General features: G+C 42.0%; 1 protein-coding gene across 4 annotated transcripts in view; it reads right to left on the reverse strand.

Moving 5' to 3' along the window:
* EGFL6 (EGF like domain multiple 6) overlaps positions 1-25,219 on the reverse strand; it is a 66,351-nt gene that overhangs the window by 24,413 nt on the left and 16,719 nt on the right. Inside the window, exons 4-7 of one of the 4 annotated variants that reach the window (XM_075914762.1) lie at positions 22,970-23,089; positions 19,262-19,381; positions 14,036-14,170; positions 11,173-11,274 (exon numbers count right to left, since the gene is read on the reverse strand). In XM_075914762.1, the coding sequence (XP_075770877.1) occupies positions 11,173-11,274; positions 14,036-14,170; positions 19,262-19,381; positions 22,970-23,089 (477 nt within the window). Of the gene's footprint in view, positions 1-11,151; positions 11,275-14,035; positions 14,171-19,261; positions 19,382-22,969; positions 23,090-25,219 lie in introns of all 4 variants that reach the window. The other 3 variants (XM_075914752.1, XM_075914763.1, XM_075914773.1) reach the window with 3 other exon arrangements.

Here is a 25,219-nt window from a genome sequence, read left to right on the forward strand (position 1 = left end):
ACAGTTGTGCATTACTGTAATATTTGCTCAGGACCTTAGTTTAAAATTTGCTTTATAAATATTTAATCAGTGTGTTGCTGAAGATTAAAAAAAAATTAAATTTCTTAAATAATCCTTGCATAGATTTTTAGATGCACAATCTGAATATCATCTTTAGCTTTAAAGCAGGGCTACTCAACTTTGGAAGCCTGGGGGCCACAATGATACTCATAGCACATGCTGAGGGCCGCAACTTAAGTGCGGTTATGTATACATGCAAATAGTTTCTTTCACAGTGATGGGCATGAATACAAAGATTAAGCCTTAAGCCGTGGCGCTGGACCCAAACGTGGTCCGTGTGAGCCAGTCAACACCTCTCAGGCTCTGCCCACAAGGCTAAACAGCCAGCACTTCCTACAATGCTCAGGCGCTCCTGGCACCTCCTCCTAGAAATGCCAACATCCTGTACCCGTCTGTTCCAGTCAGCCTGTCTGCTTGCCTCTTTCAATGCTCACCTCACTTGTGAGGCACCTCACCGTTGTGGAGCATGTTCCCAGTGGAGCTCATGTTCAAAGGATCCCACCTGCGGGCCATGTGTTGAGCCCCATGTAAACCCAAACTATACTGCGGGCTGCAAACAAATGGGCAGCCCATGGGTCATGTATTGAGTAGCTCTGCTGTACAAGCTAAGGAAGTTCCTACCTGTGGCATGAAAGGAACTGAGGGATACTGTGTCTAAGGAGTTTTAAAAGTCATACAGCTAACAAGTCTTCTAAATCAGTTCAGGACTTCATAGCTGCAATGTCACTCACGGGGTTATTCCATGTCCTTGTATGCTTCACTTACATTGCTGGCCCTATTCTGAAATCTGCATGGCTTAGAAACATACCTTGGTGGGTTGCATGTTATTTCCATGGCATGTACTACTCCATGACATGCCTTCTCTGGTTTGAGATCAGAGCCAGTCTCTCCTGTTAGGGTGGAGAAGTTGCTTTCATGGTCTGTCAATACAGGTTAATGAGACCTGAGCATTCCAGAGCGCTCTAGAGGAGAAGACTTTTTGGCCTACAGAACATCATCAATATGTAAGCAGAGCTTTACAATGGCCTTTGAAGATACTTGGGGGGTGGCGGGGGAGGAAATGTTAGGTGAGGTGTGAGAAGTTTATTTTACAAGTTTGAGGGGTAGAGGGAGAAGTGGATATTTCCCTTTTTGCTTCCTCTACCTTGTGGTCATATATCTGGGGAGGGGGTTTCTGTTGCTTTGGATTTATAATGATTTTTAATTGTATTTTAATGGATGGGAAGCGCATTCTTGTTTTTCTTTAAATAGTAGCAGCGGAAAACCCCCCAGCAATTAAAAATAAATAATTAAATGTGTAACATGGAGTGTAAAGGGACAGATACTAAGATCACATCAGCTCCTGTTTTAACACATCACTATTAGTTTGAATTTGATGCTTTTTCTTTAAGCTAAAAATGACTATATTTTCTTTTTCAATGAACTGTCCCATATGGACAAAAGCAGCTGCTCTGGGAGGTACTTAGTGATGTATTCAGGTTTTATGAGGTTGAAAACCTATGTTAGTATAAATAAATCAAAATCTCAGATGTTATTTTTCTTTCCTTTGCTTAATAGTTCCAAGCTTATTTGCCAGACATCTGCATGTCATGACTTTCTTAATGGGCTGCTTAGCAAGCCTTCTCCCAGAGGATGGTGCTATGAAGAACATACTGTATAATTTAGCCAATATGGTTCACTGAATCTACTCAGAACACAGAAAGAAAAATTAACAGGAAAACCCCATTCACAACAAATTTCCTCTCCACAAATCAGTAACACAAAACTTTAGGCTTTTAATAAAGAGGCTATGGAAGTTTTCAAGTTAAGTCTGACTGCCCAGCAAACCTGAACATCTGCTTTCAGTTTCTGCTTTGAAGTCTTCCTATTGAAGTGAAAAAATTCTTATAGCTCAAACTAATAACGTGCCAGAAAACCAGTCCTCCTTTTAATTGCAAAAGAAAACCAACCCGTAGACGTGATAAAAATATGGGGAGAAAAAGTGCACAGTCCAAACACACCTTTGTGGTTTGTAATATTATGAAAAGCTGCATACTCATTTTAGAATCATTAATGGATGAAGGTTGGGCTGGGGGCTGCTTTATGGAGATATCACTAATCCCTTTTCCATTATGATTCCTGTCTTAAACTAGTCTAAGGTGCTAAATTTAAGCCTGGAAATTACTAGCTACTCCCAGAAGCATCTTCCCCAGATTCAAATGGAAAATCTTATGCTCCCACATCATGTTCTGTAGAATCCACTGTCATCAGAGTCTGCTAACTTCTATACATGGACATCACAGGAAGTAACAGCCTGAGCCTTCACGAGACAGTAGAATGTAATGGAAAAAGCCACAGGCCAAACTGCTTAAGATGTGAGGCTGGAATTTGAGGGAAAAAACTCATAATAATCCTATATTTATTGAACACAAACTTCCATGCAAGTATCAACAAATTTGATCCATTTCTCCCCTGCCCTTCTTTATACATCTCCTCACTGGGGTATGTAGATTAGTACGTGTTGTCATTCTTTTACATTTTGTGTTATAATGCCCATATGAAAATGCATCCATTTTCAAAAGTACTTTAATTCATACAGAATTAAACAAACAAAACCCAGCAGTAGAGGCTAAGGGCTAAAAGTGAGTCTTTCCCATCAACAGGTTTTGTGGAAGATAAGGAGACCCAGGAATTGGTAACGAATGCCTGAGTTAAGCAGGTTGAATTGGAAAGAGCATAGAACAATTGTTAGATTCCTGCTTTTTATGTGCTGTGCTGTACAAAGTGGGATGTTGTTCATGAGAACAACAATAAAAAGATAGAGATGTAAATTTCTCTAACCCAGGCCTCTGTTACTATGTACCAATTCCCAGCCATAAGAACCAACTGGTCCCAACAGAGTAGAGTAATTATTGTCAACTCCTATATATTGTTTCCTCCTTGAAACTTAACCTCACATTAGGATAATTAAAAGCCAGGTTAATTTATAAAACAAGTTTACAACTTTATATATAAAAGTGAAAGAGTATATGGAAAATTTCTATAGAACTTAATAGGAGATGCAACAAGTAGGGTTTCAGAGTAATAACTAAAAATCTATTGCATTTAGTAGAGAATGCTACCATTTCAAAATTTGGTAGATACTATTCAATAAATTTCCAAAATTACGAAGGCTAGTTTACAAATCTTAGGGTATGTCTAAACTACATTCTATTTTTGAAAGAGGAGATGCAAATTCCTTGGAGGCAATTCCTTGGGAATTTGCATATCTTCTTCCAATCTCACTTTTGAAAGTGGATCTTTCGGAAAAAAACTGCATAAACCTCATTTTTTAAGGAAGAGCGTTTTTTTTTGAAAAAGGATTTTTTCCTAAAAAAACCATGTCCACACCAATTTCACTTTTGAAAGTGAGATCAGAAGAAGATATGCAAATTCCTGCGGAATCTTCTTTCGAAAATAGAGCGTAGTCTAGACATAGCCCTACAGAAAGGTTAACACTCTCCGTTAGGAATTATTGCAATTATTACTCTCACAACACACTAAAACCTATTTACTACTTCAGAAACTCTCATTAAAACATTTCAAGAGTGATTCAGGAAGAAGCTCATTTAATTTTTGAGATGCATAAAATTGAGTGAAAAAAATGTTGACGATACAGATAAGACAGTAAAGGGATTTGACACTGCAGCCAAGTTCTTTATTTATTCAGGAGCAGGTTAATAGTCAATGTAGTTAGCTAACTTCGTTATAATCAAATTTTCAAATCAAATACATTCTCATTAAAAATCTCAACACTTCAGGTAGGGAAAGAGATAGTGAGACCAATGCTGGATTATTATTTGCCTAAAGCAAGTAGTGAGACTTTCAGCAGACAATACATAAGAGAGCAAATGGATCATATAGTTATTGAATAAAGGATGCTAGCAGTATTGGGCTCCACTTTAAATGGAATTAAAAGTCTCATAGTAACAGCTTTTGGAAATCCTGCCATATTAGCCTATGCTTTATTGAGGATTGGTGAGTTCGTAGAAAACAGAACCAGACTTGAGGTTTGCATGTTATGAGAGGAGCAAAAAAAAAAAAAAAAAAAAAAAAAAAATCACCTTGGACAAAGTGATATGCTAGACAGATGGGAGATAAGGCCAGTTGTGTCCAGGTGCAACCTAAGAATGGACAACAAGACATAAGAATATAAGAATGCAGAGTCTCCAGCTGGCTCATACCAGAATGCTGGATGAAGCTTCTAGTTTCAAAGTTAGGACTGCTTTTTCCTTGCTTTCTTAATAACCTCATACAAAGAGTGAATTAAAAGAATCAGTTCCTGTTTTCCCAGGACTCCATATTGCTTATGTAAAAACTGTTCGTATTCTATTCTTAAATAAAAGGCTAAAGAGTACACACACAAGTGTGTGATAAAAGAAATGTGCTTAGTCAACACATAATCAGAACTCAGGAGAAACAGAGGCCTGACAAAAACAATGGACTGGAATAAGATGAAGGCCAGATATGGGAATGACTAACACCTGGTTAGGGAAAGGTAAAAAGGTTACACTTTTTGGAGGTTCTTGGAGGCAATTCAGAAATACTCCCACATACCAGCCAAATCTACAAACCAAGAGGCAAAAGTAACCCTGAAGTACCCAGATGGCATATTACATGTAGTATTCTGTATTCTGTTCACCATACAAATTAAAAATAGCCACCCTCATCTGCATTTAACATTTATTAACCTCTTATATTAATCAGTGATGTTTAGACACATAATTATTGTTACAAGCAATGAGAACTACATGGCTAACCTCTCACATCACACTTGGTTTATTGTGAATAAGTAAAATCTAATACCATTGCCATGGAAAATCATAGTATCTTGTACAAAACTTATCCAGACCTAGTGATTCCTCTCCCAGATAAGGTATCATTTTAAGACTGATCATGCAAACTTAACAAGTTCCCTGAACTACCAGGGTGAAATCCTGATCCTGAAGAAATTAATGGCAAAACTCCCATTGACTTCCAACAGATCCAGGATTTCACACCCATTGCCTTGTGAAATGGGAGTACTTAGCTGTTCAGTATAAGTCTGTATGTCTATTTTGTTGTCAGCTACTACACACATCTCTTTTAGCACCAATGCTGTCCAGGTTTGCCTCCCACTAAGTATATTTTAGATTACTTTCCTCTACCTTGACTTGCATACATTTTCCTAATAGAATTCACATTTCATTCCTTTCTGTCCAGGTTTCTAATGTATTTATTTATCTCAGTTATTTCTCTGTTCTCTGTGGTGCTCAGAGCTCCTAATTCACTATAATACGCAAGTTTTAATAATGTGCCAATTTCCTCCCTCTTCTGTTTTTACCAACCACGCCCTCTTCACCCCGCCCCCCCGCCTCTGGGGTATACATGTCCGCGCCTTATGCAAGTTGATTTTTACTCATATTAAAAAAAGACAAGAGCAACATGATAAAATCAGCCTTTTATAAGGCGGCAGAAGTCTCTGCGGGTTATGTACTTCCGCAGGTAATCTTATATATATTTTTTACACACGATAGAAAAACTGTGGGTAATACATGAGTGCATGTTATACATGGACGCGGGTTATATTTGCTAATTTATGGTACCTTAGGACAGAATACTAGAAACTGTATTGTAGTGAATAATTCCTGACTGGCAGGCAGGCAATAGATAGTCTAATAGGATTTTTCAATCTCTAACATGGATTATTCTATAGGACTAGCTCCTGTAGAGTGTGCAAGAACTGTCACATAAGCTCAAAAATTCTTCCTTGGTTCTGATTCAAGTCACTTGTAAAATGTTACAGGATGATGCATATTTATCTTTGAAATAATTCTGTTTGAGTAAAAATAACTCATGACTAAGAAATATTTTAACTTTTCTTAAACAAAATCCCTACCTTTGATACAGAAATTTTCTATCAAAATGAAACATTGACATTTCTGCATCTACTTTTGTTTGTGGGACCAAATAGAAATATTGTATTTCAGTTTGGCTTAATGTTAAATTGTATTGTAAGACAGGCTATGTCTTCCACAAGGCACCACAGTATCCCCTCTTTCTGAGCCACTGTGGTACAGCCTGGGTGATGCACTCTGAATGGGGAGGCCAGTTTATATGGTGGGAAATACAAGCATATGACATTTGAACTACAATTTCCATGAGAAGAGAGAGTTACTCACTTTGTGCAGTAACGGAGGTTCTTCAAGATGGTTGTCTCTGTGGGTGCTCCACCTTAGGTCTTGAGGTGCTATTGTGCGTCTAGACAGATTTTTCAGTAGTAGTGCCCTCCGGTGTACTGCGCATGTGCAGCTACTGTCCCTTCAGTTCCTTCTCTACCCCGGAAGAATAATAGCAATAACTCCGAAGCAGAGGGAAGGAAGGGCGGGTGGTAGAGCACCCACAGGGATGACCATCTTGAAGAACCTCTGTTACTGCATGAAGTGAGTAACTCTCTCTTCTTCTTCGAGGAGTGTTCCTGTGGGTGCTCCACCTTAGGTGACTATATAGCAGTACCCGTGCTAGGAGGCGGATGCTTCAGTTAATAATAGTGTTGAACTTTGGTGAGGACTGTTAGTCCAAGTTCCGTGATCCACTTCAGGTAAGTGTCCAGGGCATAATGTCTGGCGAAAGTGTGCACAGAAGACCATGTTGTGGCTCTGCAAATGTCCATTCGATTAATGCTGCTAAGGTAGGCTACAGAGGTTGCCTTGTCCCTTGTAGAATTCACTCACAATTGCAGCGGGGGCTGCTGGTTCAAACTGGTGTAAGCCAGGCGGATACAGTCTATGATCCACTTGGAAATTCTCTGTGTGGAGATTTTCAAACCCAATGAGCTTTTAGAGATGGAGATGAAAAGTCCATTAGTTTTATGAAGTGCCTTTGTCCTTTCTAGGAGGCAAGGTGCATCTGTCGTGATCGCACTCGTCGGGGGAGCTCTGTGGAAGTGTACCCCAGTGCACACACTTTTTTTGATCTGCCCACCAATCTAGTGAGTGCTTGATCCTGTTTGGGAGTGAAATCAACTTGTTGATATTGGTGTAATGGGGCCTGTATGCCATTCAGCGCCATCACTGCATTGGTCTCATATGTAACCTGGCGTGCGACACCACTGATGTGGCCGCTGCCATGTGGCCTAGAAGTTGTAGGCAAGTTCTTGCAGGAATTTTTGGGCTGGTCTGCAGCACATTGACAATGTGCTTGATTGCCTGGAATCAGTGGTGTGGAAGAGAGGCTGTTGCCTGGATGCAGTTGAGATAGGCCCCTATAAACTCTATGGTCTGAGCCAGTTGGAGCTTGCATTTGGCTAGGTTGATTTGGAATCCTAGAATCTGGAATAAGGACATGGCCTGGGAGACTGCCTTGAGGGCCTCCTGGTAGGTAGGTGCTCTAGTCAGGCAGTTGTTGAGGCAGAGGAATATAGATACGCCTCATTCACGGAGGTGGGATGCCACTACTGCAATGAGTTTTGAGAAGACCCTTGGGGCCATGGAAAGTCTGTAGGGCAGCACTGTGTATTGGAAATGTGCTGTGCCCAGATTGAACCTGAGGTATTTGCCATGCGCAGGATGCACGGATACAGGAAAATAAGCATCCTGGAGGTCAAGAGTCCCCTTTGTTTAGGGCTGGTATTATGGTAGCTGAAGTCACCATCTTGAAGCGCTTCCTGAGAATGTGGTGGTTGAGTTTCCAGAGACCAAGAATTGGTCTCCAACCTCCTGATTTTTTTGTTATGAGGAAATAAGGGGAGTAGAAGCCTTTGTTTCTGTGATACTGAGATACTAGTTCTATGCCACCCAGGTGGAGGAGACGGTTGATCCCTCTTGTAGAACGCTCTCATGAGATGGGTCCCTGAAGAGGGACGGGAAGAGAGGACGGGTGGAAGGGAAGTTGGTAAAAGGGATGCAGTATCCCACTCTTACGACTTCTAACACCCACTTGTCGGTCATGATCGCTGTCCATTGGTAGAAGAAGGGTAGGAGACAGTGGCGGAAAAGAAGGGAGGACTGCAGTTGTTCTGTATGAAGGGACAGTATTGGACTCTCGATCTGACCTTCAAAATGTTTGCCTGGAGGTAGATGGCTGAGATGTAGCTGGCTGGTCAACTGTCTGTCTGCATTTGGTTTGACGTTGTCTCCTCCTGTTGTCAAAGTGCCTCTGAGTCTGATTGAAAGGAGAAGATTTATATCTCCGGTTAAAGTATCTATTTTGTTTGCGCTTTGCTGCAGGCACATGGATCCCAAGGGGTTTCAAAGTTGTTCTGGAATCCTTGAGCGAATGGAGGGATGCATCGGTTGTGTCCACAAACAACTTGGATCCCTGGAAGGGGAGGTCCTGTATTGCGGCCTGCATCTTGACAGGTGGAGCCAGGAGGCCCTCCTCATGACAATAGCCGTGTCGGATGCATCGAGGGTGGCTTGAATGGGTGTGCAGGAGATCAGCATTCCTTCATTTATATTGGCAGAGAACTGTTGTTTCTTAACCTCTGACAAGTTATCAATAAAAGGTGATAGTTGTTCGAAGATGTGGTGGATGTTTTTAGCCAACATGGCTGTATAATTCGACATATGTAGTTGAAGCGAGGCTGAGGAATAAACCTTCCTTCCCATAAGATCTTACCTCTTCCACTCTTTGTCATACGGGATAGTATGTGTTGTGCTCTGTTTACTCCTTTGGTTGACAGCATCCTTCACTACAGAGTTGGGGGAAGGATGAGAAAAGAGGAAGTCCGCACCTTGTGGTACCACATAATATTTGCAGTCAGATCTCTTGCAGACTGGTGGAATCATAGCTGGCATCTGCCATATAATCTTGCCAGGGTCGGCAAGGGCAGGATTCATGGGCAAGGCTAGTTTGGAGGTTGGCGTGGCATGGAGTATGCTGGTCAGTGTGTGTTGGGTGTCAGGGAGGTTGACCAGGGAGACCTCAAGAACATCAGCTACTTATTTAAAGAGCTTTTGAAAAGAGCGGAAGTCATCATCCACTGTAGGGGATGGGGGCATAAGGGTGTCATCAGGAGAGGAGGAAGATATGTGAGCTGCCAGATGAGAAGAGGCTGATTCATCATCATCACTGGAAGCAATCTCCACCTCCTCTTGATAGAGCGACCTGTCAATGGGTGGCAGGGATGATGCTGTGGAAACGGGCCGTCGGCATGAGCCTGATGCCTGATGTTGAACCCGATATGGTGCCCACAAGTCCCAATAAGGCCAGTTGGAGAGTAGAGGCATGGGAGAGGGCAACCATTGTAGAGGTTGTTGCTGAGCCCCTGGCAGTATTGGTGGTTGAGGCTGTTTCGGGGAAGAATGCCTTGGGGAATGGGTACCAACCACTGGGTCATCTTCATCCTCACTCGACAAAGGAGGTGCCGAACGTGGAGTAAGCAAGCATAGGAAGCTGCCAGACGCGGGAGTGCCATTGGTGCCGAAGAGAGGTGTTGTGGGCACCTAGGATACCCCAAGCTCCTCCTCCGTGGTGAATGATGCTGGCCCTGGTGTATGCGGTGCCGGGGGAAGTTGTGGTGGAGCTATGGCCGCAGCCTGAGGGCACTGCTACTGAAAAGCTCCGTGTAGACATGCAATGGTGCCACAAGACCTAAGGTGGAGCTCCCACAGGGACACTCCTTGAAGAAGAAACTGAACTTCCAACTCTAAATTTTCAGGTTTTGGTCAAAGAATTTTGGGTGCCTAACAGATTCAGTATTGATGCAAAAGAAAAAAAAATTCTGCATAAATTGTCACTGTGTACTGCATCTAGAATATGACAATTGCAAGAAATGCTTTTTAAGACACCATTACAAGGTTTGTGGTATTTCAGTAATGGGAATAAGAACCTGGATAGAATATAAAGTACTAGCACATTTTGGGGTACTAGTGTAAGACAGAATTAAATAGAATCAGAAATGCAGGGATGGAAGGGACCTTGGGAGGTTCAGACGAGGGAGGTCCATAACGAAGTACCTAAATAGGATTAATGGAACAGGCCCCACAGAAAAATCTACTTTGCATGTCACAGTAGCCAAGGGCTTATCAAAATATGTTCACAACTTTTTTCCTTAATGAATGGAAACACATTCCTATCTCCCCAAGAAAGATTTATTAAATTAAGTTGTGGGAGAGGCCTTCCCCAGAAAATAAGAAGGTGCATTTAAAAAGACTGCTCTTGTCTTCTACTTTTATTTTTTCCTTTTCTGGAGGATCATTTTCATTAATGAATAGACATACACATCTCTGTGGACAGAGAAGACACAAGACAAAACTATAAACAAAGGCAATTTAGCACAAAAAGCAACCCCATTTCCCCTCCACATTCATGTTGCCTGGAGCTGCTTTGCATTTCTTCTAGAAAGGTCTGAAAAATGTCGAAGAGGCCATGCCTCTGAGGAAAAAATGCAGCAGACTTCTTTACGGAAAGAAGGCCATGTTCTGCTTACCATTACACAACTGGGATCCCACCAGTGTAACAGAACATAGTTTGGCCAGAAGAATCATTCTATTATATATGTAAAAAGGGTGCATCTACACTGCACCGTTATTTCAAGATAACTAGCGTTATTTCAAAATAACAATGCGAGCATCTATACAGCCATTCCGTTATTTCGAAATAATTTCAAAACAATGGATGGCTTATTTTGAAATATGTAAATCTCATTCTTTGAGGAATAATGCTTATTACGAAATAGCTATTTTGAAATAAGGTGTGTGTAGATGCTCCACTGCTTCTATTTCGAAATAGCCCTTCACCAGAGCCATTCTAAGTTATTCCTCCCCAGTGCCTCCTGGAGCAATAAATTGAGATAGCACGTATACATTAGAGAAGCCTGCCTCAAACTAAGTCTGAGGTTTTTCTGCAGTGTAGATGTGCTATTTCAAAATAAGCTATTTTGGAATAACTATTCCAGAATAGTTTATTTTGAAATAAGTGTGAATTGTAGACGTACCCTAAGAAATTATTTTTTCAATATGTGTTTTCAATATACAATTTCAATGGGAGTTTTGTCTGGCTTTAGAATGCAGGACTGGCTTCTAATAATCATTCCTTAGTTACCTGATAACAGTAAAAGCAACACACATCCAGGGATAAACAGTTACTTACCAGAACATTCAAATCCATTACCTCTATAGCCCTGTTTACATTTGCACTTGAAGGATCCCTGAGTATTGAGGCACTCTGCATGGATGTTACACTTGTGCGTACTTGCAGCACATTCATTTTTATCTAGAAAGGGGATACTTCAGTGAAAATTTCATTCAAATCATAGTTTCATAACAATCTGCCTGTGGCAGTCATCTATTTTCAGACAGCTTAAGCACCAGCATTAGAACAAGAATGTCCTGAAGACTCTGCTCTAAAATGGATTTTTGTTTCTCAAGACCACAACTTTTGGCATGAATGTTTGAGCATGACAGTATAATAATTTAGGACCTGATTTTGCTCCCAGTGAAGTCAATGACGTGTTTTTTTTTCTGACTACAATGATAGCAGGACTGGAACTGAGACTGTGAATGTTGTCCTCCTAACAAAAAATACAAAGGGCCCATGAGAATAATCGTTACTGTGATGAAATATAGACATTTAGATCCCAATATGCCCCCCTTGCATGGAATAGTAACTGCTTACAGGAACAATCCATTTTAAATAAGGGTGGCAGAACGGTGCCTGTAGACTGTAAGATAGGCAGGTCAGGGGGATTTACTGGAGAAGTGGCAGGCACATTCATTATGTTATTGGAAATATAACTGATATACTCAATAAAGTATTGTGTTAAACTGAAATCAGAACATATTAAAGAGTGGAAGTAACTGATTTAATTTATTGCTCCATTTGATTTTGTTACTGAATGACAAGAACTTTTCTGGTATTTCTCACAGGAGGGAGCTACATTCTTACAAAGTCAGGGTGCATCTACACAACGGCGCTAGCTCGAAATAAGCTATGCAATTTGAGCTACACAAATTGTGTAGCTTATTTCACGACAGTCTATTTTGAAATTTGACACTGTTTACACAGCGCCAAATTTCAAAATAGGCCGCTATTCCAACAAGTCCCTTAATTTATGTGGAACAAGGTTTACTGGCACGTCAGAATAGAAAACCCATTATTTCGATAGCATTTTGAAATAACAGGTGTGCTGTTAAGATGCGGAAAACGCTATTTCGGGATACTGGCTGTATCCCGAAATAGCACCACTGTCTAGGAGTATCCTAAGAGTTCTGTACCCATTGAAGTGATACTAAGCCATACTTCACACACAGAAGTTCAAAGGTACAGATGCAAAGAATGGCTTGGCATGGACACTCATGCAACAGAGGAGAACTCTGCATCAAAAGGTGGATGTATTTGCCAATAAGATTTAGACCTGCAATCTTTATGCCAGGTCTCCATTTTGTCTATGAACATATTCATAGGTTTTCAGTTTTAAGGCTTCTGAGATTTGAGTACAATAGGAAAACAAGACTCCACTCTCTTAAACCTGCCTTAAAAAAATCGAAATATTAGTTCTCTTTTATATGTGCTCAGTGTAATTCCAATTCTCGTAGGCCCTTACATATTGTATCAAAGCAACATTTTTCAATGCCTGCTACATACGCTACAAATTAGCTCTTCTTACACACAATGTGAGTCCCCTAGTTAATGGACTGCAACAGAGCACTAGAGATGTATAACATACACAGATACAAAAATGAAATGTCAAGAGGATGTAAGAGTCCTTTCACCTGTATTGTCTCCGCACCTGAAAGACCCAAAGCGTAACAGAGTTCTTCAAAGTAATTTAAACCCACTTTTTCCAGACAGTTATTTTTTTCCTTCTCTGAGCTGTACAAACATCTCTCTCTACTGTGTCGCAACTTAATGAAAGCATAGGAAGCTGCACCTCACTTTGCAGATCAGAGCCAAAAAATGAATTTACTCCGAGGCAAGCAAGCCTTCAATTAGCATCCTTAAATGAAAACTGAACACTCCCTTATAATCCATTGTTCCCTAGTTGCAGACTTGATTGCAAATGATTGTACACTTTCTGTAAAATTTCCTACAGAGGTCTTGGCAAGATAAGGTAATATAAACTGCAGCTGCCTGTGACGGGGCGCTCCCGCCCCGCACTCAGGGCGCGCGGGGGGACGCCGGGCGGACACACCGGGGGGCGGGGAGCCCGGACAGGCCCAGCACGTCGGGTTGCGCGGACGCACCAGGACCCGGCGCGGGGTGCGCTGGGAGGCAAAGGGCGCCGACAGACAAGGCCCAGGAGGGAGGGGCCAGAGAGGCGCGGGCTGATGAGGTCACGGGGGAAGGGGGGAAGGGAGGCTGAGAGGCGTCGTGGAGGAAGTGATGGACAGGGGGAGCGGAGCCGGCGGGGGATTTAAACCTGGGGCCGGCACTGCGAAGGGGGAGGAGGTGAACGGAGCAGCAGGAAGGAAGGAGAAGGGAGAGGTGAGAGGGGATAACGCGGGAGAGGCGGGCCGGGAGGCCTGGTGGAGTAGGAAGCGGCCCAGGGCAGGGTCGTGGAGCCCGTGAGCAGGTGTGTTTTGGGGCATTTCCCCCATCCGCTAGGGAGGGACCTTGGGTCCCTGCCTTTAGGGCCCTGGGCCGGGGTTCAGAGAGGGGGCGGGCCCGAACCCCCCTACTCCGCTGACCGACGGATCCAGCTCGGGTGAAGGCGCAAGCGAGCGCAGTAGAGGGCCATCGGCCGTGTTGTTGACTCACTGTTGTCGACTCTCTGTGACAGACTAGTTTACACTACCATTGTAAATTTTCATTGATGTCCTTCACATAATTTTTCAATAATCAGGCAGGTGATTTTAGTCAGTGTCGCAATGAGGGCTCTAACTGATATTTTAGATCTGATTCTGAGGTGCACTTTCAGCGGTCTATTTTGAAATACTGAAGCTTATGTCAAAATCCACTGCCTACCATGTAATAACATGAAAGATGTACATTAAAGAAAGAGAAGAGACAAACCAAACTACTGCTTAAAGCTTACCTACACAGTCATAATGGCCACTGACATATTTCAGTTCATAACCAATCTGACACTTGCAATAGTAGCTTCCAAATGTGTTGACACATCTGCGGTTATAAGAGCAAATAGCTTTGCCAGTGGAACACTCATCAATATCTAGGGCAATGAAAATGGAAATTGGTAAGATCAAGCAGAAGACAAAAGGAAACAGCAAATGCTGTCATTTACACAGTGTAATTCGGTCATGGCAGTCATTGGAAACACACATTTCAAAATGTCCATGTTATAAAACATGTCCTGTGGATCTTATATTTGGGGATTGCTTTATATATGGGGGTAGGTGGATATGATGATGACAACAGTTAAACCAAGTGCATGGAAAATTTTGAGAGTTGCCAAGTTAAGTTAGGTTGGGAGCCAGCAGGAACCCATTAAAGGTTCCTGTCATATGGCCATGGAAAGTGAATGTAGGTTGGTGGGGGGGGAACTACATGGGTTGTGATTTCTCTTTTTTGGAGAGGTGGGGAAACAGAGGACTGTTACAAATGAGGCCTTTTGCAGAGTTGGGAATGCATCAGTGAAGAAAAAACAGCAGACTTCTTTCACTGCTGCTTGTAGGGGGAAATCTTTTGACACTCGCTGAAAAGTATGAAATTATGGGTAGAACTCAAGCTGGAAGTTATGACTCCCAAGGGTTAGCAGACAGCCGTCAATGACACATGATGACCCTGTCCTTACTGATAAATGGGGAAGGGGTCCTGGTATGGATAATGCCTGAGATCCACTGTTTGAGCACATCTACACAACAGGGCTAAAGCAGAAATAAGCTATGCAACTTAAGCCACGCAATTGTCGTAGCTCAAGTCAAAATTGCTTATTTTGGCTTTTGGCGCTGACTACGCAGCAGGAAGTCCAAGGAAGAGCATTCTTCCTCTGACTTCCCTTACTCCTTGTAAAATGAGGTTTACAGGAGTCAGAGTAAGAAGTCCTCCAGCTTTCCATTATTTCAAAATAACTGCTTGTAGTGTAGACAATGACTATGTTATTTTGGAATAAAATCAGTTATTTTGAAATAATGCTGCTGTGTAGACATAGCCTCTGAAAGGTTCTTCAATGGTTATATATTTTAAACTCGATGGTTTAGGCACTTGCATGTGAAGAGAGATGAGAATGACAGAGTATGAGCAAGTTTTCTTGTATAACAAGTTTTACACAGTCCCCTCAATGTGTTTTGCTGTGTGTGTGAGGATATTAGCTACAAAAGTCACACTGCAGTCAATTTTGGATCACATAGTTAAAACTCTTAAGATATCTCCATTGTATGTCTACTTTCTAAAAGTTCAAACTCACTTAGTCAAAGTCTTCCCCTAAAGCTCATTCTGAGTTCCTTGATCTTTATTGTCTAATCTGCACCTGGAATGAATGTTGAAGACCCACTGATAAAAGAGGGAGTGCTGAATGCAGAATAGCCACAGTACAGATCAGGAAGGATTTTTACCTTAAGGAGTAATTATTACAGAGCTCATTTATTTCCAGATCATTCCCAGCCTTTATTCCGTTGGATTCTTGGGGAAGTGTTGCCAGACAGTGTACAGATCATGGCCCAGATTTCCAAAATGTGGCCTACAAGACTCAGGATTATGTATAGAGTTAATTGTGAATTCATATATTATCAGCTAGATGACCAGCTACCTGAATTGTGCACACACTATTTAGGTGATTAGCTGGATAATAGTTAATTATATGCCTCTGAAGGCCAATATAAAAAGCAGATGCACATTAAGTGGGTGTTGCAAATCTAGTCATAATAAGTGCAAATCTAGGTAATAGTTGCTAGTTTTTAAAATTGAATGAAGTGTGCTGCTCTTCAGGTCCAAAAATAGTGCAGCATTTTCAACCCATTTTACTTAGACTAAATGCTTTCTGTTGAGCTGCTCATCTATTGTAAGCACTTTCATGATCCCTAGTGCTTTGTTATCTGAGCCCGGCACAATATTTGATTAATTTATCCTCACAATACTCCTGTGAGGTTGGAATTATTAGTTTCCCAGCTGTGAAATGAGAATAACGAGTCATAGAGCAACTAAACAACTTGCCCAAGTCACACAGGTTGGTGACAGAGAAGGGAGTTGTATACTGATCTCTCAAGTCCCAGGCTTATGCCCTCACCCCTGGACTATCCTTCCTTTTGCTCATGAGTACACCAATTCTATGGGAGCATTAGAATTTATCTAATCTCCTTTTTAGTTTAAGGAGAATGCTGAATGCACCGAGATGGTGCTTTATAAGCTAAAGAAACATATGAAACAATCAAAATGTATGAATAGCTAAAAGAAAAATTTAGAGGCTCTATACTTCCTTGTTGTATTTAAACATATGCTTCCGGACTGTCTGCCTTAAAACAGCTCTTAAATAATTCAAACAAATGTTAATAATAAAACTACAATGGGAGGCTAGTTAGGGAATCCTGCTCATATATCCCAAAACAACACATTTAAAGGAAAGAAACACTGTTCCCATCGTGACATGTTTATGATTTAGAAACTGAGCCAAGTCTCCATATGGGTTCACTCTGTAACTCACAGAGTGATAAAACACTCAGGTCATAGGAAATTTGTGCATGGTGTGTGTTGTTGCAGCTGTATCAAAAGGATAATTCCTGTGGTAACTGTCTTTTGTTAGAGAAGCATCTCTAAGTTGATGTGCCTAATTGATCTGTTGCTTGAAAGGTTATGCATAATATTATCTGTCAATGTAGTTAAAATTTATTTCCTGTGCATTGGACATAGGATAGCTCTCTAAGATCCAAAATATGCTTTTGGGCTGTAGAGTGAATTCCTATAAAAAGTATTCTTTCAGCAACATCTGAAATTGAATAGCTACTGTATTCCTCTGCTCCTGCCACATACTGGCTCCACAGCTGTTCTCTATCATCCAGATCCCAAGCCAAGTCATTTGTAGTTTGATCAGATACCATTGAGATAAGCATGGTGTAAATGCCTGAAATCATCATAATCTCTTCGATGTTAAAGGCATTTTCACAGGTAATACTATCAGGCCGAATTAACTCTTCTGAGGGCTCAGGGTTATTAGATTTTGTGAGGCCCCCTAAGCAGCGGGATGGGGTTAAGGTAGGAGGGGGTTTGGGATCTGAGGTGTTGGGATGAAGGAGTGGGCTAAAGACAAGGGGAGGGCAGATGGGGTCTGGGCAGGAGTTAGGATGCCTTAGCAGGCTCTGGGATGGGGCTCAGAGTTAGGATGTGGGGTGCTTACCTGGGACAGCTCCACTTTGGGGAAGGGGCGAACAGGTGGCTCAGCCCAGGCTGCATTGCCCTGCCCTCACCTGCTGGCACTGTGGCCACTATCCCCTGCAGCTCCCAATGGTTGGGATTCCTGACCAATGAGAGCTTTAGGGGCACAGCCTGAAGACGAGGGCAGGGTGGGATGCATCTTTCCCAATTGCAGTGATGTGACTGCAGCCCAGCAAGGGGGATGGCAGAGAGCAGAACCACATCCTTTCCCTCTCCCCTCACCAGGCAGGGCCAGATAACATGCAGGGGCTTCAGCAGCAACAGCCCAGGGCCCTGGACTAAGGGAATCCCACAAAAAGATCTGCACTTTTGACAGTTCAGAAATCTTTTTCAGGGTCTCCTTTAACTCAAGACTGCATCCCCTAAAGCCCCTTTCTTAGTTTGGCACTGAATACTATAAAATGCAAGAAAAGATATTTCTATTATGCTTTAGGTTCAACCACAGATCAGAGAGTTTTCTTTGTTCTGAGCAGAGCTAAGTGCAGGTATTTTTTAATGGTTTATTTAACAAAATGTGCCCTTATGATCAACCTGAAGCTATATGTAAATTGCCACACAAATAGCTTCAGCCATTTTTCTCCCCTGCCATTTTCTGATAGAGGTGGTGGTGATGTTGCTCATGTCTCTTCCCAGCCCCTCATAATTATGAGCACAGTGGTATGGGCACTCATCAGGGATGCTAGAGCCCTATATTTGAATCCCTGCTCCTCAACAAAACACAGATGCACTTTTTCAAATCACCACAAATTCAAAAAAAAATTAGATTCAATTCAACCTGAATTAAATTTGTTTTTCAGTGTTTTAGAACTGTCACTGAACTGGGAAAAAATCTCTTATTGCCCAGCTATAGTTACAAATTCTCTCCACATTTTTGTGATACATAAATGGTCTTGGAAGCTGAGTGTGTCAAACTGCTAAGTTTGCATATGCCTGGTGCACCTACAATTTCTTGTGGCAGCTTGCAAATGAACACGTGAGCCTAATGATATTTATTGTTGCACAAAATGAACAGTATTCTGAAAATGAATATCTATAGCCTCAAGCCAGTGGCACACACAAACCTGAAAGAGATCTTTTGCCCTCCCTTTAAGAAAGCATAAGCATGAAGTTTAAGATTTCTGGTGTGCATCTAGTTGCCTATGTTCCCACAACTTCCTGTTGCCTATGTTCCCCCAATTTGAAACAAACATCCTTAGTGGAATAAAGTAGCTTTTTAACATATGCAAGAAAAAATGGTGGGTGGGCACGTACTGGTTGCCCAGCTCCTCCACCTTCCCCTGCTGATCAGCACCTCCCCATCCTTCCCAGTGCCTCCCACCTGCTGTGGATCAGCTGTTTAGCAACATGCAGGAAGCATGGAGAGGGGAGGAAGAGGAGTGAGGGTGGAGCATGCTTGGGAAAGCATGGAGAGATAGGGGAGATAGTGTTGAAGCTTGGGGCAAAGCATGGGCTAAGCACCCCCCCCCCCCCCCCAGGAAAAGGACAAAATCAGTGCTTGTGAATGTACAGATAACTGAAACAAGTGGTGATCTTTATCAGACAGAAACAGCATGGAAGCCTTGCAGTCAGCTCTAAACATATTATGCAACTAGTAGTGAGCCCCAAGTGTGGGGTCACCTCTGGCTTTGCCGTGAGCAAGGGGCTGTACATTGTGGAAAAGTTCCCTCCTGTTTAACTCCTGCACATGATCATTTGTCAGTGACAAAACTGCCTTTTGGATTCTAAGCACACCACTACTGTTTCCTATGATCTGAAAATAGTAGGGGTAATTTCTTTTTCACACACTGAAAACAAGAGGTCCCAACTGTGAGCGTGTGGAGAGGGGTCACTAGTCCAACACCAGCCTCGGTATGAAGTTTTTTTTTAAGATTCAGGATCCCATTCTGTATTGGTCCTGCAGAAAAAGTCGAAAGCAGGAAAACCGCATCACACGTACCTATACATGTCCTTCCATTTGGTCCCAGCTGAAGTCCAGTTGATGGACACAGACACCGCACCTCGTCTTTGACTGCTTCACATCCATACTGACAGTTCACCATACCACACGTCTTAGAGTCTGAAAAAAAACACACCTTTGTCAGAATCTAGATTGGAAACTAGACCACCTCTTTTACTAAACTGCATGTTGTATATTCAGCTGCACAGAATGATCTCATTCACTGTTCTCAGCATCTATTCTGTTAATCACATTGTTTAGTCATCAAAAAAAAATTACCCAATAGATATGACTGCACCAGAACCTCCCCCACTATTGTGAGTATCAGAGCCTGGTCCACACTAGTCCCTCCTGCTCCAAACTATAGCAGGGTCCCCAGAAAAGCATGCTGCTCTCTCTACACCTAAGACACAATCCTTACCTGTAGAGTAGGAGAAGCCACATAGGTAGCTAAGTACCTTGCTGCAGAACGAGCAGTCAAACATCAACTTCCTCTCAGCCAAAGACAATAATGTGGGTCTGAAACTAATTAACCCAAATACTTGGGATGGCCAGACCTTATTAGGCTATGTCTAGACTGCAAGCTTCTTTTGGAAAAAGCTTCTCTCTTTTTTTTTTATCTGAGGAAGTGGGTCTGACCCACGAAAGCTCATCATCTAATAAACCATGTTGTTAGTCTTTAAAGTGCTACATAGTCCTGTATTTTGGTTCAGCTACACCAGACTAACACGGATACATTTCTATCACTATTTCCAGAAGAGATCTTCCGGAAAAGCTTATTTTGAAAGAGAAAGTCCACATTGCAAAAGCACAATGAAAAAGTGATGTGCTTTTTCGAAAGAGAGCATCCATACTGAATAGATGCTATCTTGCATTTAAGTTGCAATTGGTATGGATGGAGTGGCCACTATGGCACCTGTGTTATTTTCTGGAGACCTCTTTTTTTTCGAAAAAGGCTTCTTCCTTGTAGAAAGAGGTGTACCGCCGTTGGGAAAAAACCTCCATTCTTTTGACTTTCTGTTGAAAGAACTCAATGGCAGTGTGGACACAAGTATTGTTTTTCTGGAAAATGGCCATTTTTCTGGAAAAACACTGCAGTTGTAGATGCACCCTTAGAGACAAAGCCCAAATGAGTTGGAAAACCACCTTCTTTTCTTCTAGAAATGAGGCTTAGAAGGAGAGAAGAACAGACAGGCTCAAGGGCTGAAGTGAAAGGTTAGCTAGACACAGGGGTCCTAAGGCACTCTAGTCCGTTTGAACCATTGAGTGGGGGGTGAGAAGTGTGTCAGCCCCAAGGGTTGATCAATGTATAGCTCTTGGAACTGTGAGTAAAGAAGACACCATCTCTTTCCATTTGAGTCCTTGCAGTATGTTTTTTATGAATTAATAAGACTGCACCAAAGAAATACATGCTTTTATCATCAAACATCTACACAGGCTGAAAGACCATGAATGTTGGTTGCTTGGGTCAAAAATGGTAATAATATGAATAAAAATAGCTTGCTTACTGGCCTAAAATATTTTCACTCTCAGAACCCTTTGTGCCAACACAGAATGTGTAAACAAGCTAACTGCAGTATATGTCTCAGAGGGATAGCCATATTTAGTGTGTAAGTAAAAAAAAAAAAAAAAAACCCAGTGGTCCTGTAGCACCTTAGAGACGAACACAAATATGTAAATGGTATCATGAGCTTTCGTGGGCACAAACCACTTCTTTTTTGTCATCTTACAATTGTCTCACAGAATCACTACTTCATCTTATAAATGTACAGGTCGCACTGCTCTAAATTGGAACTCTCTGGTCTGGCAACATCCATGGTCAGGAAGGACCATGGATGTTCTAGGATCAGAGAGTCCTGATGCACTGCAGGAGCTGGAAGGAATGGGAGCCCAGCGTGATGTGGGGACCGACAAGTGGCTCAGCTGGGCTACGGGGGAGAAAGAGACAGGCTTTTGAGCTTATATAGATTTTGAAGAAGAGCTGTGTTAACTCTAAAACTTGGCTCTCTCATCAACAGAAATTGCTCCAATAAAAGAGAACTTCATCTGCCTTGTTTTTCTAATATGGTGCACTAGCACAGTTGAGGACATAGGCTATGCTAGCTACCCTAACATTACTGAACTGTCTAAAGGTTTTATTTTTAAGGATTAAAATTCCTCTAAACCACAACTGTGCCCTAGTTTAGTGTAATCCATACCTTTAAAAATACTGCCACAGGAGAGCATATCCTTTAGTGCTCACTAAACCTAGGAACCTGAGAGACAAAGAGAGAAACTAGAAACTAGCCATGATTGCACAGAAGTCATTTGTGATTAGGGTTGCCAGATGGTCTCCCAAAAAATATTGAACATGCGGGCTAAAAATGTGTTGAGCAAAAAACCACTGCCACGAACACACATGCTATGTTTAATACAGGCAGTCCCCGGGTTACGTACAAGATAGGGACCGTAGGTTTGTTCTTAAGTTGAATCTGTATGCAAGTCGGAACTGGCGTCAGCCGCTGCTGAAACTGATCAGTTTCAACCGCGGCTGAATCTGGATGCCAGTTCTGACTTACATACAGATTCAACTTAAGAAACCCAGGCGACCCAAGTCAGCTGCTGCTGAAACTGATCAGTGGCTGATTCTAGGAAGCCCAGGGCAGAGCAACTCTGCCTCGGGCTTCCTGTAGTCAGCCGCTGGTCAGTTTCAGCAGCGGCTGACTTAGGGACGCCTGGGGCAGAGCAGCTGGGGCAGAGCAGCTAGGGTGCTGCTGGGCTGTCCCGCTGCAGGCGTGCTCCAAGGCTTTGCTCCCCGTATCCCTGCAGACCAAAGCCGCTGGACCCCCCCCCCAGCAGACCAGGGACACCAGAGCAAAGCCGCCACCTGGGCGGCTTTGCTCTTGTCCCCCTGGTCTGCTGGGGGGGGGGTCCAACGGCTTTGCTGGACCCCCCCCCCAGCAGACCAGGGAGACCGGGAGAAGCTTTTCTCGCCCCGGAGGACACGGGTGGCGACCCGCCCGTGAGCTCCGGGGCGAGAAAAGCCCCATTCATAAGTGCGGATCCGACATAAGTCGGATCCGCGTAAGTCGGGGACTGCCTGTACTTAACTTTATTATAAACAGTCTTCATCCTACACCATCTCTATGTAAAGAGGCTTAGAAGTAATCATGCAAATGTGTATGTTATTTTCATTGTTTTCTATTCCTCTAAAGCTAAGGCTATAAAAGAATTTAGAAGAACTCCTTTTTATCCTGCAGCTGAAATGATTGTAGAGAACTCCCAGTGCCAATCGCGTCCCGCCTCCCAGCCACTCCCTCCACCCCCACTAGGCTTCTGGGCTTCTGACGCGCCCAGAGAGGCAATTGCGGCCCTGCATCTCAGCTGGGAGCCTGTGATTGCGCAAAATCCTGGTGAGTCCCAGCCACTCCCTCCACCCCCGCCAGGTATCTGTGCAATCACAGGCTCCTAGCGCCAGTCATGGCTCTGTCTTGCAGCTGCTCCCCCTGCCCATGCCAGGCTTCTGTCAGGTGTATAACTGGAAAAATCAGAAAATACAGGACATTGCACATGTCCGGTATTTTCTGATTTTTTTTACCAGCCAGACAGCACAAATACCGGACTGTCCAGTAGAATACCGGACACCTGGCAACCCTATTTGTGATAAGATATTGGTTGGATAATCTATGTATCAAAGTTATGCCCTATCCTGTAATATACATTACTTACTTGAACATGTGCCATCTGGCATAAGCATGTAGCCATTGAGGCAATAACACTTGTAGCTGCCATGGGTGTTCATACATCTATGCTCACAGGGACGGGGTTTCAATCCACATTCATTCGTATCTGCAGAAATAATTTGAATGAAATGAATGCAGGGATTTGTATTAAATGCAGGGTTATAATGTTACTTCATGCCTTAAATTCCCCAAAGTAAAAGCACTGGGATAGAAAATGATCCAACCCTTTCCAAGAGAGGAATTCAGCAGACCATCTGTGTGAGTGCTATAAAAACTAGCAAGGAGAGCCTGCTGCCTTTGACAGATTACAGTGGAATCTCTGGCAGACTGCAAAGGGGAGAGAGATCTGAAATTACAACATTTGCTAAGCGTATGTTTTCTTATTCTAGCTAGAGATTTTAGTGCCCCATCTGACATCCATACAAAAATTTTAAAAGTGAAAACCAGTCAGTCACACAACATAGGGAAAAAGATAACTCAAAGATTTCATGGGACAGGCATCAACCATGATACCATGGCAAGCATGAATCTTTAAGGAGACAGAGGTGATCATATGTTTTAAAAGGAAACTGATACAGCTGACTTTTTTATCAATGTTCTAAATTCAATTCTCAAAACCTAACCTGTCAATAAAATCTGAAAAGCAGAAGCACAGCGGAGGGTTCTCACTTGAGGAATATGGAGTTTAGGTTAGCTTACCCATTTTTTAAAAACTACTCTTGAAAAGGGCAAGAAAGGAACAATATTCGTTTTTAAATTTCCCAGTAACTAGTTTCTGCTGAGAAGGAAATCGCCTAGCATCTAATTCACCTAGAATCTAATTTACCTGGAGTGAAATCCAGTGCTGACAATACAGGCAACAATCCTATTGTATATGAACAGTACCTGGTTTTGTGACTTTCATAAACTGTTTGGCAACTGTCTCTCTTTCACTATTTTGAAACCTGTTTATCAAATACTCAAGAGTTCATTATAACAAAACACATCACTGCACACAGTCCATACATCATGTGTTTCATGACACAGTGATTTCAAAAAAGAGAAATCTCAGAGGGCTGAGCATGCTCACTTCCAGTTCTAATGGTCTCAGCATCTGTTCACGTGTCAGTGTGGCCTGTAGGCCAGAGGAAAATCTCCAGGCCATTAAGAGCAAACAGTCTAGTAGTGATACATCTGCAAAAGAATTTGTCAGCACCTATTCCAACAAAAAGAGGAAACATGATATTACTCAAAATGTTGGTTTTCATACATTTGAGACGCACACCAATTTGGAAATTAAAACTGAATTGTATAGTTACTATAATTTCATGTAACATACAAGATTACTGTAACACTGATAAACAGGCTTTTTTTTCAACTCAACAATGGAAATATTTTGCAAAGTTATTGTAGTGACTTAGGAGCTATTGTCTTTTAGGAATTTTTATCTTATGAGCTTCTCTTGAAAAATGGAACTTAAGTGCTTTTGAAATTTTTACCCACTGCATATAGTAAATTCACTATTTCCTCTGTAGAATCATTTTTTCCTTATGTGGAAAATTCCTTATAAATAATGTCAACAGGGAAGAAAAATATAAATGGCTTTTCTGAAGGGGTTTGAAAATAACTTCAAAACATTATTTGCAGAGTTCTCAGATATGGGATTCATTTTTGTTTTTTGCAGACAGTTAAATATGTAAAGTTGACAGACTCCTTTTAATCTGGTTGCTTAACATTTTAAAGCAGAGCCCAAAACACTGAAAAAGCAACAGTCTCTGCAAAATTTTCAAAGGCACCTTGTAAACTTATGAAGCCAAACTATGCACTCAAGTTTCTGAATGTACAACGATGGATGTGCTAATTTCAGAGTTTTCAAATTCAGATTACAATATACAAACAAAAGGCCCAAGAAAATTGTTAAGTGTCTATCAATTCAGTTTGGAAGAAAAACTTGTGGTTAAGGAACTAGAATGGGATTTCTGAGTTTATTTCCTGGATTCTGAGTTCTTGTTTGTCCTTGGGCATGTCTCTAATCATTCTGCATCTCATTTCCCCATCCATAAAATGATCAAGATAATTTATTTAAATAAGATGCTTATACAAGATTCTAAGTGCTCCAACCTATAATATAATAGAAATCCAACAGAATGACAATAATTTTGAATAAGAATGTAGCAAGCCAATCTTGAAAACTCATTTCCACCCCTTGATTGTAGGGAGAAGCATGCTCTTAGCTCTACACCCAAATTCTCACAAA

The sequence above is a fragment of the Pelodiscus sinensis genome, chromosome 1, assembly GCF_049634645.1.
Source record: "Pelodiscus sinensis isolate JC-2024 chromosome 1, ASM4963464v1, whole genome shotgun sequence".
NCBI classification, from domain to species: domain Eukaryota; kingdom Metazoa; phylum Chordata; order Testudines; family Trionychidae; genus Pelodiscus; species Pelodiscus sinensis.